Raw genomic sequence first — 17,952 nt, forward strand, 5'->3', positions numbered from 1 at the left:
TACCATAGTTTTAAACATGCTGTCACAGGGGCATTGCAGAGGAAATTCATAAGCATGCTGGAACTCATTCAAATTAGATAAGAAGCTGCCTGTAGTTTCACCCCAAACTTACACTGAACTTGGACCAGGTCTTTCTGGTTAGCTCTGTAGCTCTGTGCTATTGCTATTTCTACGAGTTTCTGTATCTCTTGTTTCCTCACTGGGTGCAGAAGCAAGAGAATGTTCTAATTCAGGCTGCTCTCACAGAACCTAGAAGCAAAATAAACAAAAAATATAATACAGCTTGATTTCCCCCAAATTCACACCCATGCCCACCAGAAGTCCAGGTAGGCTTTTGAATGCTTATCTGTATGGACACCCACTATGTTTTTCCATCTCTGCAGATCATCAACAGGTATTCCTGCAAGTATTTTTGAGTGAATTTGATCTGAATCTGTATGGAGAATGCTAATACACTACAGTAACAGGGGTGAATTTCCTCTTGAAGCTTCAGTACAAAAGACCATAGTTATTGTAGAGCAGTTGGTGAAAGCCAGCTACCTGGCAGAGTCCTGTGAGGGCTGCCTGGATCTCAAATTTTTCCTAATTGCCAGTTCCACCAATGAATTGCATGCGCCCAAACTCAGTCTGCACCTTTGTCTGATGTCTTTGACCACAGAAAGCCATGAGGGCCAAGGAATATGAGTGCTTTGTGCTGAAAATCCAGAGGCTAGAGAACCTTTGCCGGGCTCTGCAGGAAGAGAGGAATGAATTGTACAAGAAAATAAAGCAAGCGCAGTTCCCTGAAGAGGTGAATGGAAATGGCATCTTAGAAGAAGACGACGACGCTGATACGAGCCCTTCCTCCTCTGAGCAGGCGAGCATTGAGCTGCACACTGCTGACGAGAGCATGCTGAAGGAGCTGGCTGAAGCTTTCAGGGTGTCCCACAAGGCAGAGGAGTCCCTCCCAAGCAGCAGCAGCAATCCAGAGACCTGTGGCACTAAAACATGTAACGCCACCCTGGTGCCAGAGCTCCCTTCTCCTCTCACCCCACAGTCAGAGGCTGGGAGTAGCTGTGATCAGCCCAGCACGAGCACACCAATGCCCACTGAACACATGCCAGCACCCACTGGGAGCCCACCAGCGCCCACTGAAAATACGACAATGCCCACCAAGAACGTGCCAAAGCCCACCGAAAGCATGCTCGCGCTCCCAGAAAGGGTGCCAACACCCACAGAAAGTGTGCCAATACCTCCTGAGAGCATGCCAGTACCCACTGGGAATACACCAAAACCCATTGAAAGCATGCCAGCAACCCCTGAAAATGTGTCAACACCCACACAAAACATGCCCACTCCCCTTGGGAATATGCTGGTACCCACAAAAAGTGCACCAAAAGCTGCAGAACGTGTGGATGACCCAGCGGAGCGGTCTGTCCAAGGTCAGTCTGCAGAGCAAACAGGGGACACAGACATGGAAGCAGTGGATTGAAGACACTGGTGTGTCCAGGCCTGTCTTCTACAAACCACAGCTCTAATTTGTTCTCTAAATTGATACCTTTTTTTTTTAAAGAAACAAAAAGTGGGTGCTAAAACACACTCACATAACAGTAGGCAAATGTAATGCACTTCTCTTTGCCACCACTATCCAGTAATAATGGGTCTGCAAATTTTGCTGTCCTTCATTTGCTTGAAGCATATTTTCTTAATGACAGGAAAATACAATGAAATTACAGGATCTTTTTTCCCAGGCATAGTGAGTCATCTCATTCAGCAAGATACTTTTAGAGTATTGAAGTTTCATGTTTCAAAAATCATCGCAATTCACATACATATATTTAAAGCCTCATAATTAATTATATCTATTTGTTATGATGTTGCACAAAAGATGGCCTACTTGGACACATAGTGATTTTAATAAATGTGGTGAAAGGAATCTGTAATTATAAAGCAAAACAGTGAAACCACCGAGGTGGTCAGTCGTACCCAAGGAGAGGTGCAACAACAAAAGCTGAATTTTTGTACAAGTAAACTACGACTCAGCACTATGTGGCCTGAACACCCACAAGCTCTTAGCCTTACCTTGAATTGGTCTTTTCTGCTTAGTGCACTAAAAGAGGTTTTGTTTTCAACAGAACTACAGGGCAGGGGAGAAGATCTTTTCTAGATGCCTCATAAAATGACTGAAAACAACAGCAATTTCAAAATTGATGGCAATTCCCAAGGTAGGGGTCACAACCGTCTTTCTGCATCCAACAGAAACCTGCTAGTTTGTCATACTATTTGGGATCGTGAGTCCAACAGAGGAGCTCATGGCTGTTTCCAGCTCACAAATGAGGTCAGAAGTTCAGAAGTTGGTTGCAGCTGCTGGCTTCTAGGCCAGGAGCAGAAAGCAGAGTGGAGCTGCACTAGAAGGCACCAGGATGTATTCCAGAAGATATCCCTGAGATCATGCTTCCAGATCATCCCATCTCTCCCAGTCACAGCCACATGAACCTCTTCACCACAGCTTCCTCCTGGCACTGCTGCATGTGCTGATGCTCCCAGGAGAAGGGCGAGTACACTTGCCTGTCACCCCGTTTGTTGGATTGGAGCATAAATAAATAGCCCAGAAGCACGCAGGTACCAGAAAAGCAGGAATCCCTCTCACAGACACCTTCAGGGACTGGCTACATTCTCATGCCCTCTCTTGTCTAACCGGCTCTTCCCATCTGCCTGCCAACATACCACTGCTTAATAATGTAGCTACCTTGTCAGAAACTGGTTGATTCTGGCACCAAGAACAAAGATAAAGAAGGAAGGGGGCAAGAGAGGGTACCTACCCAGACAGCTGCATGGTCTCAAGCAAGGAGATTAAGAAGGCTTTTTGGAAGAAGGTTAAAAAAATCCTTTCGGCACATTTCTTGTTTCTCATCCCCTTCCTCCGAATTCAATCGAGGCCTTTTGGAGTCTGAGTTGGATAGCTTAAGAATTTGAAAAGAGCAATTAAACAAGATGTCTAGAGGCTGGAAAGGGAAATGTTACAATCAAACAAACGCATGTTTATAGACAAATCCCAAGAAGCCCCTGAAGACAAAGTCACTCATTCAAGCCAAAGTTGAAATACAGGTGAACCAAGAGAAAAGATGCCATCTTTGGCAGACCATGGGAGACCATGGCCACGGAGTCCTTCTGGCACGTCACCCTCCGAAAGCAGGGTTTGACTCTTTGCTTGCTGCCAACGTGGTCCACACCCTGGTTGTGTATGTCTGTGTCTGCACTGCTTGGTCCAGCCTTTTTGAGAGCTAACTGTTGGAGCACACAGAGCGTGATTTCCAAAAGTCTGTTTTGATACGGCCTTACGAGTAGCTATTATGGCTACAGTTTTCAAATGTGGATGCCTTACCTTAGATACCAAGACTGACAGGATTTATTTCATGTCTTTAATCACCTGAAAGTAGATTATTCAAGTCTTAGTTACCTTAAGCTCCTTTTATAAGCAGTGGAGAATAGGCATCTTTTGAGGACAAGTCATCCCATGCTAAGACTGGCATCCAAGACGGAAGAAATTACTTTCTCTCTGAAGATGCCATTTCTCTTCACTGATTCTAGAGCCAGCCTAAGACAACTAGCTTAAATTTAAAATGTCTATTATTAGGTGTCTAAATTAGGCAAGATGAATCCCATCAAACATTCAGATTCAAAGCTCTAAGCGAATGGCCATCTCTGAAAACCAAGCCACTTATGTGCCTGTGAAAATGTTAACCTATAACAAATCCTTATCCTAAGATAAAAAGTTATACTCACCTGATTTACTTTTTTAAGTTTCCATTGACTTGAGTCTGTAGAAATCTAGTTTTCTTTACAAGTACAAGTTTTATTTGTTGTTAGAGTGACTTTTAAAATTAATGCAATTTATATACCCGTTAATATTTTTTTTCCTTTCTTGGTCTTGTTTGATTCTGTTGCCATTTTAGTAATTATCTGCATGAAACCAACTTCTTTTTCTTCAAGTAGTCCCTTAGAATGCATTTAATTGTTGAAGTTTTCTTATACATTCAAATATTCAATTACATAATAATAACGATCAACATGACCTTGCAACTTTAGCTTGGTTCCATTTTGCATAATCATTATGGTCACATCTTTTATTATTTATAATTTATTATATAATTTTTGCCTCATACCTTCCAACTTCAGCAAGCAGGGAGACAAGGATCCTACAGATAAAAACTTCCTACATAGTCATGATTGATTCTTATAGCATCATCCCTCATGAATAATTACACAACCTTCTGGGAAAATCACTCCCACTCTATTCCGCCTTCCTCATTTTTGCCCTTTTAATTCTTGCATCTAAAACTGCACTCACATACTTGCAATTCCTATTACTCTGTGAGTTTCTACCCACGTACCTGTTGCTTCTCTTCTTCTATACCATCTACCAACTGCATTTTATCCCAGCAGTTTCCTCCTCATTCTCGGTGTGTACATACAACACTGAAAGCCCAGGAGAGCAACCCTCCCAGCTTTTAGTTCCAGTATTCAGCCTCACATGTTTGCAAGAGATGGAAGAAAAAATTACACGGAAAATTCTGATTGATACCAGGTTGGATGGAGCATTTATAGTCACACTGTGGGGATGGTTTATGTGTAATCTCATGGCCTATAGAGCTGTGGGAGGCTGGAGTACCCTCAGTAGGGGTGGAAAATGGATAAAATTTCACCACGCACCTGTTCGTCATCCCTTGCATCAGACTGGCAGTTTAAACCGCCATCACCATCACAGATTTCTGTGTGTTAACCTACTTTCTCCCATTCTTCTTCAACATTAATTGCTGGCCTCCTCTTGTTCTCTTCTTGTACTGGTACCCAATATAAAAGCTGCCTCTGCATGGTAACAGTGTCCTCATGAAAACTCTTTGGGCTTGCAGTCTGTACGTCAGCTGTGCTGCACTTCTGTCAGGTACCTCCGCATTCAAGACACAGAAACCCACCACATTTCTGTGATCATTCGGAGGCAGTAAGTAGCAGTGAGACATGTGTCTTCCCTGCTGTTCATCCTTATCATCATTCTGCTACTGATACTGGCAGTCTCATCAATCCTCGTCTGTGCTGTGGTTGCGTCCTTTAGTCTTGCTTTTATTTCACATAGTTATTCCCATACCACCAGGCACAGATCTGGAGGGAGAAGAGGTGGTGATGGTAGCTATATCCTCCTTACTAAAACCATCCATTGCTGCGCTGCTGCTGAACCAGCAACAGCCTTTATTTGCAAAAGTTGTAAGGAAAGAACAAAAATATTTTCCCTTTCTGCATGTCTGACCTTTGCCACCTCAAAAACTTAACAGCTCCCCTGCTGAACATGTAAAACACAATATTTTTCAATAACGCAGATTTTATCCAAATGTGAGGGGGTTTTCATGATGACAGCTAAAATCACATCCATGATGCTAACATGACCTTCTCACCTAATTTCTGATCCCTGTGGCAGACCACAGTAATGATAAATCTTGTTGATGAGAGATTAGTAAGAAACAGCTGACCTGTTTCAGCTTAACTTTGCCCACAAAACTGAAGTAGATGCAGGCATGGAATATACAATCCAGATGACAGAACTGCAGCAATAGTGCAAGCGACCCAAAACAGGGATGTATGATAAAATACAGTGAAACTTTCATTATAGGCTTCCCTATTAGTGTCATCTTTAAATTCACTTTGTCAGTCAGATTGCAATCAACCACATACGCAGCAGTCGCCGGATTCACACCGCCCCGCGCTCTTTTCAATGAACATCATTGCATTTATCAGTACTGAATTTAGACTTTTCTTTTTGCTTCATAAGGAAATGGCAGCAGGACTCATTCCTCTCCTGGCCCCACACACTACCCCTGCATTGCCATTCATACTAACTTTCAACCATGACCTTTGCTTAGCCAAGGGGCAAGCTTAAGAACAGAGATAACCCTGCCCAGCTGCGGCATGGCAATGCAGCCCCTGCCAGCTGGACGAGGGAGTCAGGAGGACTGGGAAGGGCAGACATGGAGAAAGGGGGTTTGCTGCGCTGGCGGTATCCCCATCCCCTGAATTTTTTGTACTAACATGGTTCACCAGTGTGCAACACTGTTTTTTCTACTTAGAAAAGAGTTATCACATCCCTTTCAAAGATGCAGGAGGAGACAATGATTGTGGCTGTGGCAGGACAGTGCTGGACCAGCGCTCAAACCCTGGGGAAACCCAGAAATGTCAACATTCACAGTCCCCACTGGCTCACAGCTTCACAAGGCTGACAGCTCAGGTTGCCCTGCAGCCCCGGCTGCTCATCACACTTGACCCAACACAGTGAGTCAAGCGGTAATTGCTCATGGGCCTCAGACGGCTGAACAAACCATGGCCCAGCTCCCCCTCCGCAGGAATGGCGAGGAGTGGCAGAGGATCTTACACTTTGGCTCCGACCATGGGAGAGGGGTGGCAAAGAAAGACAGAATCAAAGAATCATAGAATGATTTAGATTGGAAAAGACCTTTAAGATCATCAAGTCCAACTGTAAACCTAACATTGCCAAGTCCACCACTAAACCATGTCCCTAAGCACCACATCTACCCGTCTTTTAAATACCTCTAGGGATGGGGACTCAGCCACTTCCCTGGGCAGCCTGTTCCAGTGCCTGACCACCCTTTTGATGAAAAAATTTTTCCTAATATCCAATCTAAACCCCTGCTGGTGCCACCTGAGGAAGATGCCAGGGTGTATGCCATTTGTGAGCAATTTTCTACATCAGCAAAGTAGCTTCCACACTCCTTCTTATATTTGGAGGTGGTCTGAAAGAAAGGGCGTATGAAAAGCCAAAAGAGGTAATGGTCCAGAAATAAGCCCAGAATAGTGTCTTTTACAATATTTACATCACACATGTATGGACAAGGGTCTAAAGGGAATGCTATTTGCTTTTTGCCCCTACTCAAGGGAGCTACATAACTTAACCATGCCTGGACAGAGCAACCAAAGTCATGCATCCTGGCTAGGGCAGTCCTGGGTTTACCCTGCGGGTGCGACAAAGGCATGCACGTACACCCATTCATGTTGCCTAATGAGGCATGTGCTCTGTGTCCCATAAGGATGTCCCGTAAGGAGGGAACAGCCGCATCATCCTCCCTCCCCATCACAGCTGCATGCGGCCCTGACTGGAATACTGGGAAAAGCTTTACATTTCCCTGTGTTTGGATCCTGGCTTGCTTTTTTCCTTCATGCACCTCTGATTTGAGGTTACTTTCTCTGTTTATCCCATTGAAAAGATTTTTATGCTTAAAAGAAAAAAAGGGAGAGGCGTAAGTACAAGTCTGTCTCTGTCAAAGTTAGTAGGATTCAGCTCTGAGGTGCAGATGAAACACTTGCAATCCAGCCTGAGAGAAAGGCGGCCTTGGCAAAACACTCTATGCTCAGCACAAAAAAAGATTCTGAAGGTGGGCTAAGATGTCACACCTTGTGGCCATGAGCCATGAGCCAAAGAACAGATGAAGAAAATAGCTCATGTTCACTGATCAAGAAAATAAGTTCTGTATTAGTAGAATATTCCTTTTTTCTGGAGGAAAAAAAAAAAAAAAAAGGATGTTCAGGAAGCCCTCTTATTTGCATGAATCATTTTATACACTGATTATCAAAATACACTACAGAGAGTGCCTTCAGAGGATCCCAAAATGCTTTTCAGGCTATATATGTTAAGGAATGAGTTCACTTTGGGCTGAGGGCCACCTGCTCTGGGTTGTAACGCTGCAGCAGTACACTGCAGAAATACAGAGAGATGGGGCAGAGGCTTTCACTAGGTATAAACCTTCAGAGCAGAATCCAACCACTAACTGTCTGGTAATAGAAAGAAACCTTTTCAATGACCAGTTTATTCCCTAATTGCCTATTTTTTATGCCTTGCCCTGATAATTCTGGTGCTGCCATCAGCAGAAAGTAAAGGTTCAGCTCTTTGCAGGTGTAAATCAGAGTAGCTCTTCTGGAGCCAGATGAGCTCCACACGTTGACTTCCAATGAGAATCCTGTCCAAGGGGCTGAATTACTGGGCCATTAGCAAGTTTTCTGCTGCTATGAAGCAAAACATTTTACCCAGCCGATACTTCAGGGGCCCTGAGAGAGACAGAATGGATTTACTCAATTAGAACTTGGCCAACACATTGCATTTAATGAAGCTACTTTTAGGAAAGGTGCCAAAAAAGCAATTTTTATTGATTACAATTGGCCACGGCCTCTGCTTTGCAGCTCATCCAAACACAAGTGCTGCAGTGCTCCAGCTCACATCCCCTCCTCAGAAAGGAAGAAAGGCAGAGCACCATTTCTTCAACCACTTCACCCGGCAGCTCTTTGCTCTTTCTCACACTTCTCCCACCCAATGACAGGTCTAAACCTATTCTGCTTGCTGCAGCTTGCTGGATAGACCTTGTTAAAAATAGAACAAAATATTATTAGATTCAGGTTTCATTTCACATGAGATCTAGGTCAGGGCTGACAACACTCCTTGAGCTGCTGCAACAGCTCTCAGTCTCCATGACGGGGGAGGTCCTGCTCCTCTCACCAGCTTGCGGCTCTGCAGACGCTCCTCTGCGCCGGCTCTGGTGCTTGTCAGGCTCTCCGATGAACTGATCTAACTCACTAGCCCAACACAAAAGTAATCCAACTAAGGAAAAAAAGATTATTTTTCAGCATGTTAGAGTGCTGACGGATAAAGTGCGCATAGTCCTGGCAGCAGCAAGCTACTACGTCAGCTCAGGTGTACCGAAATCCTGCTCGCTTACTACTTAATCACAGTGCCACCTAAAGTGTGATCTTCCTATTCCCACAGCCAGAGACAGAATACAGGACCAGACGGATGACTGTTGTGAGCAGCAGGATAATTTTTATGCTTTTAAAGACTAGCTACCACTGAAGGAGTCCTCCTCCCTCCACTTCTGCTGGGTATCACAGCCTAGTCTCCTATGTGGGTGGTGGCATCCCTCTGCAACAGCTGTGGCTGCGTTTGGGGGTTAACCTGGCAGAAAACCAACCTTGCAAAAGAAAAAAAATGGTATTTTTTTGCCAGTGTGGCTCCAAAATTTGGCTTACTATGGGGTTGGGGTGCTAGTGCTTCACTTAGTGCAGAAGCTGAGAGGAGCCAAGGACTTTTGAGCATCCATGTGCCCCCACACATCGGTAACACTCAGGCCATGAAGAGCTCCTCTGGCAGATCACATCACTTCCAGTTTGCAAAGGTGGGCACTTTTCTAGGCCAAAAAAGCTACCTCGAATGGCAGGCTGTGGCAGCATCTGCCTTTGCAGCCCAGAGGGAAAAGGTGCGCTGTAGGACACCATGGAGCCCTTAAAGAAAAGATTACTGTCTAGGCACCAGGGGAGGCGTCTGAGGTCCCATCACCATTGCTAGCTCAGCGAGGCATGCTGTGGACGCAGGGCCGGGCACCTTACCAAAATGATGATAGGGCTGGGAGAGCTGGCTTGTGTGACTTGCGCACACGGACCACACCAGACCTCTCCCAGACAGGGAACCTTTCAAGGTCCCTCCTAGTTTTATCATTCCATGATTTGCCAGGTGTCAGCAACATTAAAGTTGTGCACTGTGATGCTCAGTGCCCTTTTCAATCCATCCCTTTGGAGGGTATTACTAAAAAGAACAAGAACAAAAAAAAGCAATAGCTTTTTTAAAATCAGCATTTGCTGAGATTTGTCGGTTTTCTGGAATTTCTGTTTTCTCAGTTTAGGTGGTCCCGGTGCCCTATGGCTAACACCAGAAAGCTTCAGCCTATAAACTGTCAGCTAATTCAGTCTCTGAAAAACAAAGTCACGAGCTGAACACCTCCAGTGTCACAGCAATCGTACACAGAAAAAACCTTAAGCAAGTCCCAAGGGGAGAGTCAAGTTGTGCTAGTCATCATGTTACTCAGCTATCTCTTCCCGGGTGTTTTCACCAGTTTCCACAGAATTAAAAATAAAATGGCGGCTCTAGCAGTAACATGACTTACAGCTTCTTCCCCATCCCCCTGTTCAAGGCATCGCTCCCACCCACGTGCTGCACCCACTGCCCTCGCCAGCGTGCTGCTGCAAGGCTGCACTTGAACTGGGTCACTCAAACAATCCAGATTAAAAATATCCCCACCACCACTACACCAAGAAGAGCTAATTTTAACTCAGATCACTGCAGTGATCCAGTTGGGTTTTTTTGTGACAGTATCTCATGAAACTATGACCTGAATTCTGCTCACAATAACTGCTAATGGAACTTTACCCATCCTTTGCTCATAAAGGAATCCACCCATTTGGATGTTAACTCTGGAGCATAATGCTGTTCTCAGAGTTTATGGTAGCCTTTCCACTGACTATTTTAGCAAAAAAAATTAAACAAAAATTGAAAAGTTGTATTTTAAATCTCAGTCTGACCCTCCACACAAAAGACGGGAAAGACGCAATACCCAACACATGACGATAATGACCAGCTCCAGCGTCTGGAATTGTGTGTTACATCTTCTGCTCACAAAGAAAATGAAAGCTCTCCCACTTCCATATGGACACCCTAGGTTCTCACACATGAGAACAGGTCGTGTGCCAGCAGCAAGGTGATTGCTCACACTTCAAGGGTCATTTCTGTACTCCCAGTCATTCTGGTAGATCCTAATTGGCAAATTCTCTCAGCAATATGAATGAACTGAGTTTCTGTCTTTCTTTGCTTATTCTACTACAAAATGTTCTTAAATCAATGTCTATAGACCACAACATCTCAGAACACAGAAGATTCATCTTTCTGTTACACCGGAGGCTGAATGTCAGGTAAAGAAAATGAGGCATTTGTTTCAAAAAAAAAGGAAAAAAACCCAGTGTGGTCCATGTCATTTTTATTAGAAGCAGCCTTTTTTTGTGGGTTGGTAATGCAGTGTTACCTCCTGAAATTCAGGGTCACATCTGAATTACATCAACTGGAGACAGTTTTGGTTTTAAGCTTGTGCTGCTAGACCATTGCTAGACTGCCAGACTATTGCACAAAACCACACTTTTGACTGGTGCTGCTCGGTACAGCTCGAAAGTCTGTTCAGAAAAGTCTTGATGACAGAAATAGCAGCTTGACATAGGGTCAGGAAGAGATGGACCTGCCACAAGAGATCTTTTACTCAGCAGCAGTTCTCTGCACCTGCCTAGGTCAACCCATTCCTCTTCACCTATCATTTTCTGCATCATTAAATACACCCACAACACTTCAAAATATAGATTAAAATAACTGCAATTTACAAGCATGGTACACAACAGCACGATATGTTCAGCTGCCTCCCCAGAAAGAAGACTGAACTTCTTGTTCTATAAAAGATCATGTTTACCTTGTGCATGCAGAACAGTGGCTGTCATTAACCCACCCAAGCCTTCCATATCTTCAGTTTATTATGTTTGCCATTATGTATTTCTACGTCTCTATTATGCACATGCCAATAGAGACTCTTGATGGAACACAGCTTCATCTGCAGTTACCAGTGTATTTAACACATACCATACAAACATCTTAGTTATATATTAATGTAACATATCATATGATGTAGCACGTTCTATTGTCGCTATAAAGCACGTAGACCTGCAGAGCTGTAGTAAGACACTTTAATGGTGTAAGCTTTGTAACACCACAGCTGCAGGGACACAGGGCAACATCGCTGCTCCACTTGGTGCCTTTCTGCCCCAGGGAGGAGCTGGGAACCTTGCTGTGCCCTGGAGAATCCCATCGGCACTGGTAGATAGCAGGGGAAGACATACAGTATGGACACCGGGTTGTGCACCTGAAGCCCCTGCAATCTTTGCATTATAATCACTGCTCTTCAGACCCTCTGTCTCAGATTAACGATGTTTCTGCCTCAGCTTTCTGCTTGTAAAATTGGGGTAGTGAACGTGGTTGCGAGTTATTTTGAGTGCAAGCTTGCATATAAACATTTAATTCTCAGTAAGATTAATTGCTTTCATGTAATTTAAAATGCCATACAAAAATTACAATCATAGAACATTTTATGTTGGTAGAGACCTCTAGAGGTCACCTCCCCGTCCAAAAGGAAGCAGGACCAATTTTGAAGTTACATCAGGTTGCTCAGGTACTGTCAGTTTTGAGTATTTCCAAGGATAGAGATTGCACATCTCTGGGTACTTGTTCCCATGTTTGATTACCTTCACAGTGAAAGTTTTTTTCCTTCTATCTAATCTTCCTTGGTGCAGCCTGTGCCCTTGGTCTCTTACCTTGCCACAGCGCACCACTGTCTTCTCTATAGCCTCCCATCATTAGTTGAAGACAACAGTTCATTCTGCCCGAGCCTTCTCCAGGCTGAACAAACCCGGCTCCCTCAGCTCTTCTTCTGTTGCGATGACATGGGACACCCTTATTTCATGACAGGAGAGCCCATGTACATGCTTAACTGCAGCAGTGAGTTCTGCTCGAGCTGCTGCTAGCCAAGCAAAGCAGCCACCATTCCCCATTCATCCCCCCCATCTTCCCAGTGCCTCACCATGAACTCCACCACGGCTTAACCCCTCACCGATTTTGCCAGCATACTAGCTCATGTGATCATTTTGTAACCCAGTCTGGTGAAAATGCATCAGGCAGCTTTAGATTTAGTTAGGAAAATGCTCAAGCAAACCAGATCATTTTGCCCTGGGTTTGCGTAGGGGATGACTACGTAGGCAGCTGTGCCAGCTGTGTAAAGGAGCAACTGTTAACAAATGGGGGGGTTCATCCAGGTCCGCGGGGAGTGGAAAATCCTCACCCTCCTGCAGCTGCAGCTCCAACGGGATGTGTAACACAGCATCAGCTACTTGGGCCCTATATCCTATAAGCTCAGGTTCCTACACTTGATAAAGATCGTCTCCTGAGGCTTTGGCAAACCTTTCCGAGTCCTCAGCAGAGTAGTAATTGTTAACAATAACATTTACACAGGTGTATGAACTTTCCGCATGTACTGTTCCTACTTGCCAGGCAAAATGTAAGGATTAGTAAGAAGAAAAATGCAGCACCACGAGAACTTGGTTAAAGCACACCCATGCAAGTTACATTCAACCAGAGAAAACAAAACAAGCCAAAGTCTTTTCTAATCCTTAAAGAAGCTTAAATCAGTCTTGTAAAGATATTTTGTCTTGTCATACCAGCCTACCACTGAGAAGCCGCTCTAGAAGAGAACGGAACAGAACAGAACGGAATAGAACAGACTATTTCAGTTGGAAGGGACCTACAACGATCATCCAGTCCAACTGCCTGACCAATTCAGGGTTGACCAAAAGTTAAAGCATGTTGTTAAGGGCATTCTCCAAATGCCTCTTAAACACTGAGAGGCTTGGGGCATTGACCACCGCTCCAGGAAGCCTGTTCCAGTGTTCGACCACCCTCTCAGTAAAGAAATGCTTCCTCATATCCAGTCTGAATCTCCCCTGGTGCAGCTCTGAGCCATTCCCAGGTGTCCTGTCACTGGATCCCGGGGACAAGAGCTCAGCACCTCCCTCTCCACGTCCCCTCCTCAGGAAGCTGTAGAGAGCAGTGAGGTCGCCCCTCAGCCTCCTTTTCTCCAAACTAAACAAGCCCCAAGTCCTTAGCCACTCCTCATAGGACATGCCTTCCAGCCCTTTCACCAGGCTTTGTTGCCCTCCTCTGGATGAATTCAAGGACCTTCACATCCTTCATAAATTGTGGGGCCCAGAACTACAGGCAGTATTCAAGGTGAGACTGCACCAGCGCTGAATACAGCAGGATAATCACCTCTTCTGACCGGCTGGCTATGCTGTGATTGATGCACCCCGGGGTGTGGTTTGCCCTCTTGACTGCCAGGGCACACTGCTGACTCCTATTGAGCCTGCTGCCGACCAGCACCCCCAGATCCCTTTCTGCAGGGCTGCTCTCCAGCTACTCCGCTCCCAATTTATACTTGTGCCCAGCATTACTCCATCCTAGGTGCAGGATCCGGCATTTGAGCTCGCTAAATTTCATCCCATTAATCATTGCCCAGTGCTCCGATCTATCTAGATCCCTCTGCAAGGCCTCTCATCCTTCAAGAGAGTCAACAGCACCTTCCAGTTTGGTATCATCAGCAAACTTGCTAATGGTGCATTCAACTCCTGCATCCAGATCGTTGGTAAATATATTGAACAGAAACATACCCTACAGGGCGTCTCCCAGGGGTACTCCAACCAGCAAAGTCTGAACAATAAATGTGTGACAACCATTTTGAAGTCTGTTGGATATGTATTTTTGTTATAAAAACTTCTGCTGGAACCACTTAGCTAAGAGTCACAGTCATAGCTGATGATTAACTACTTAACTGCTAAGACTTGTAAGGTGTCTACGACTTGGTCCCAAAAGCCAGGGGCAAGGTTAAGACACTATGATGAAGTTCACATGGTTTGTGCCCTCGCACTGTTGACTCCAGGACTCAAAAGCATGTCTGAAATATTTTCTACTGTGCTGGTGCAGCGTGCACCTATGGCAGTCAGAGGGAGCGATGGTACTATGGAGGAAAGTCAGGCTTCTTTTGGGGTCCTCGCTACCACACCACAGCTGTTCAAAAGTGCAATACAGATGTTTCTGGGTCTTGTTCATGCCTGTCCGTGTTCAAATTGATGCAGTTAAACCAGTGCAAGTTCTCACATGCACGTTTATCGTGCCCTGACCTCCGTCAAAACAATCAGAAGAAAATGGGAGTTTGCAATTACACAGTATTTTTTCTGGAGATTATACACACTCACTTTAAAATATGGCCCACTCTCTCTGGCTTGGCTCACAAAACTACATCTCTACTACTCAGCAGGTGAGTGCAGGGGGGAGGGAGGATTAAATAATAGTTTGGCCTGGAAACTCCAGCCGCTTTAGGTGTAGCCGTGTGTTTGCACAGAGGTGGCAGCTGAGCGGCGAAGGGACGACAGGGCAGCCGTGCTCTCAGCCCAGGAGCAGAACGGGGCTGGGCTCTCCAGCGCTCCTCTCTGCCAGCACATTTTCATCAGAGAAGGTCAGACACGGAGCGTGCCAAAATCCGCACAAATAAGAAACCTCCAGTGAGGCCGCGACAACGTCGCCATCCCCGCGGATGAGAGTGCCAGCATGCAGACGCCATCCTCGGCAAAAGCCAAGTGCAACCCAGAGACTCCCCTCCCCTCTCAAGGCATTCTTGCATTGGGCTGTGCCCAGTGCTACAGGTATTAATTCCTACCAGCTCTAGTGACAGTAATAACAAGAAAGAGAGACCAAAGTAGGCCCTTTGTACTTGACAACAGTTTCTCCCAAGTCAAATTTTATGTTGCAAGTAAACTAAACTAGTCACCAAACATCTCGATTGAAGCTCTCCCTGTCTTCACCAAAATGCTAATTCCATCTTTCCCCCAGTCTGTCCTCCCTCCAGCCGTGCTCTGCTGGACGCTCTCCAGAGGGAAGTGAAATGTTAATTCTCCCATCACCTCTTTCACGCCTTCAGCCAAATGTCCTCACCTTACTGTATGAGTCGCATTTCTGATTCTTTTCTTCCTGTGAAAGGGATTTTCTCCGCAAAATTTCTGAGGGTATTTCTGAGGGTAATTCCTCATTAATAAGAATATTATAATTCTTATTAAGAATTCCTTGTTAATGAGAGATCCGCCAAACACATGACTAATTTACACAGTGCCTATTCTCAGCAATACCTGTACTCTGAATTTCTGATGTCCAGCAATTAACAAACGGAAGCACTAGTACAAATCCTCTCCTGGCATAAACAGGCACACCACCATTTCCACGGACTTCAGGAGACTGAGGACAGCTACGTTGCCAAAATCCTGTCTTGGCTTCCCAGCTCTGCTGCAAGCTACTCCTTTCTCATTTGTTTCAGCCACAGACAGGCAGCACCTGAAAGCTACTTCTATGAGGATCTTCCCAAAGAGCAGAAAGACGGCTGGGCAATCCCGCTCCACCTGCTGCGTAGCTGCTCCACCTCCACGGGCACGATGCCTCGCACGAAGCAGTCACTTCACGGCAGTAACAGGAGCCCCGCTGATCTTCTTCCAGCACACGAATAATGAAACAAGGACCCTCATGGCTCCCTGCGCAAGGTACTAGAGCAAGCTCGCAGTGCTTTATGTTCCCCTGGCCAACAGGTATTATGCCATTAACATGCGGCAGCAGGGGCAGTTAAGCAGCGTTCCTTTTTTTCCTTCCTTTTCCATGCAAACTTTAACATAAATAGTCCTCAGAAGCAAGTCACAAGCATATTACAGGTGAGGAAGGCAGAACACAGGGGCAAAATAATTCAGCTCCGTGACACCCATGGTGGCCCTCCCCAGGTCTGGCTTCAGCCTCTCCGTGTTGCATCTTGTACTTGCAAGCACTGAGGTGCAGAGCCAGCTCGGTGGGTCTGGAAGGAGCCAGGTCCATGCCCCCTTGGCTGTGAGCATCCCTTCAGCCCCAGCATGGGTAGGAGGAAAGAGGTGAAGAAGGGAAACAAGGACTTTTCCAGCCAGAGCCACGGGAAGTTAAATTCAACAAGATATGAACATTGCCAATTTTTAAGTGAGGACTGCTTACAAAAACATTAGGAAAAACTGCCATAAACCTTTTGACAGGAAACACCCCTTACTCTGCCCTTGACTTGTACTCCAACCAACCCGGCTGCCACGCTGCCCTCAGCAGTGAATTACAGCTTACGCGGTATTTTGCTACCGACCATTCGGTTCCCACATCCTCCCCAGACGTACGCCAAGGTCTGCAGCCTGCTCCCTGTCCGCCGTCGGCCCGGCCAGCCAATCTAGCGCTGACTGCCCCGAACGGAAAGGCTGCCCGATGGCGAGGAAAGACTCCCACGCAGTTCAATATATTCTTCGGCAGAAAACTGAGATTAAAAAGCAGGCTAAACTCAATTACTATTTGTGTAACTGGAGTACCCTGGTTACAGAGCTTGTAACCATAGCAATCACTTAAACAAAGCTTTAAAGAAAATATTCCCTCATTTTAAAAATGTTGATCCTTCGTTCTGATTCAGTTTCTTTATCTTCCCCATGTCTCCGATCTCAGAGGTGCTGTCTGCCTCCAGGTCTTACAGAAGGCACGGGAAAGGAAGAGCTCGGCTCAGAGCCACCAAGTATCCTCAACTAGTATTTGTGTCTTGTGCCCATAGAATGATACTTCCTAAACATACAAATACGAAAGGATCAATTTGTCTTGTGAGGACTGGGAGGTTTGAGAACATTATACAAGTAATCAGCGAGCAGGGATGCTTCTTAGAACAAGTCCCAGGCAAGTGAACTGAGCCTACTATTAATGACATTCCAAACAAGGTATTAGTTAGGTTGGAGCCAAACGCATTTAAAAGCTCAGGCACTGAAAAAAAAAAAAAAAGAAAAGGAAAAAAAAAAAAGGCTGAAGTATTTGGCAATTAGCAATTAATATTATTATTTAAGCCTCCTTGATTTTATGGCCGGATTACCTTCTACCTCCAAAGACTCCATTCCACAGTTATGACTCTTGTATTAGTAAGAGTCACGCAGGCATCACACAAAGGCAGCATTGATTTGTTATTCTGTAACTCTATCTGGATAACCAGGGAGATTTTTATTTTGAAAAGATCCTGCTGGAGCTTTTTATTTTTTTTAAATGCTTGTTAAATGAGTATGTAGCCAGGAAAATGGGACACAGAAGCAGTAAGATGGATGGGATCTACACACGTGTTTTTCTCACAAGAAAACAAGTGCAGTGCATGTTGAACAAAAGGGAGTAGCTTCGGGGTTACATTATATAATGGAGCCAGACGTAAACTCTTGAATGTACAGCACTCCAGGCAGGTACATTACAAAAAGGAAACACTTTTCTTCATGGGAGGAAGGAGCAAATTTCTTCTTGGAACATGGCTTGAGAACTACTCCTGGATGCCACCACAGCTGGTTCGGCCCCGCAAGCTTTGCTCACGTGAGCATCGCACCAGGCAGGCTGTGGGTTAAGGAGCTATACCAGCCACTGTAGTTTCTCTACACAGCCCA

General features: G+C 45.3%; 1 protein-coding gene across 3 annotated transcripts in view; it reads left to right on the forward strand.

The window, feature by feature from the left end:
* Nucleotides 1–13,282, forward strand: part of TXLNB (taxilin beta) — a 45,978-nt gene extending 32,696 nt beyond the window's left edge. For 2 of the 3 annotated variants that reach the window (XM_087775693.1, XM_087775695.1), the window contains exon 10: nucleotides 659–13,282. In XM_087775693.1, coding sequence (XP_087631819.1) covers nucleotides 659–1,471 — 813 coding nt within the window. In that variant the 3' untranslated portion in view covers nucleotides 1,472–13,282. The remainder of the gene's footprint in view (nucleotides 1–658) is intronic. The other variant, XM_087775694.1, reaches the window with a different exon arrangement.
* The last annotated feature ends 4,670 nt before the right edge of the window (nucleotides 13,283–17,952 follow it).

The sequence above is a fragment of the Nipponia nippon genome, unplaced genomic scaffold (assembly GCF_047370975.1).
Source record: "Nipponia nippon isolate SJK-2023a ecotype South Korea unplaced genomic scaffold, ASM4737097v1 scaffold_4, whole genome shotgun sequence".
NCBI lineage: Eukaryota > Metazoa > Chordata > Aves > Pelecaniformes > Threskiornithidae > Nipponia > Nipponia nippon.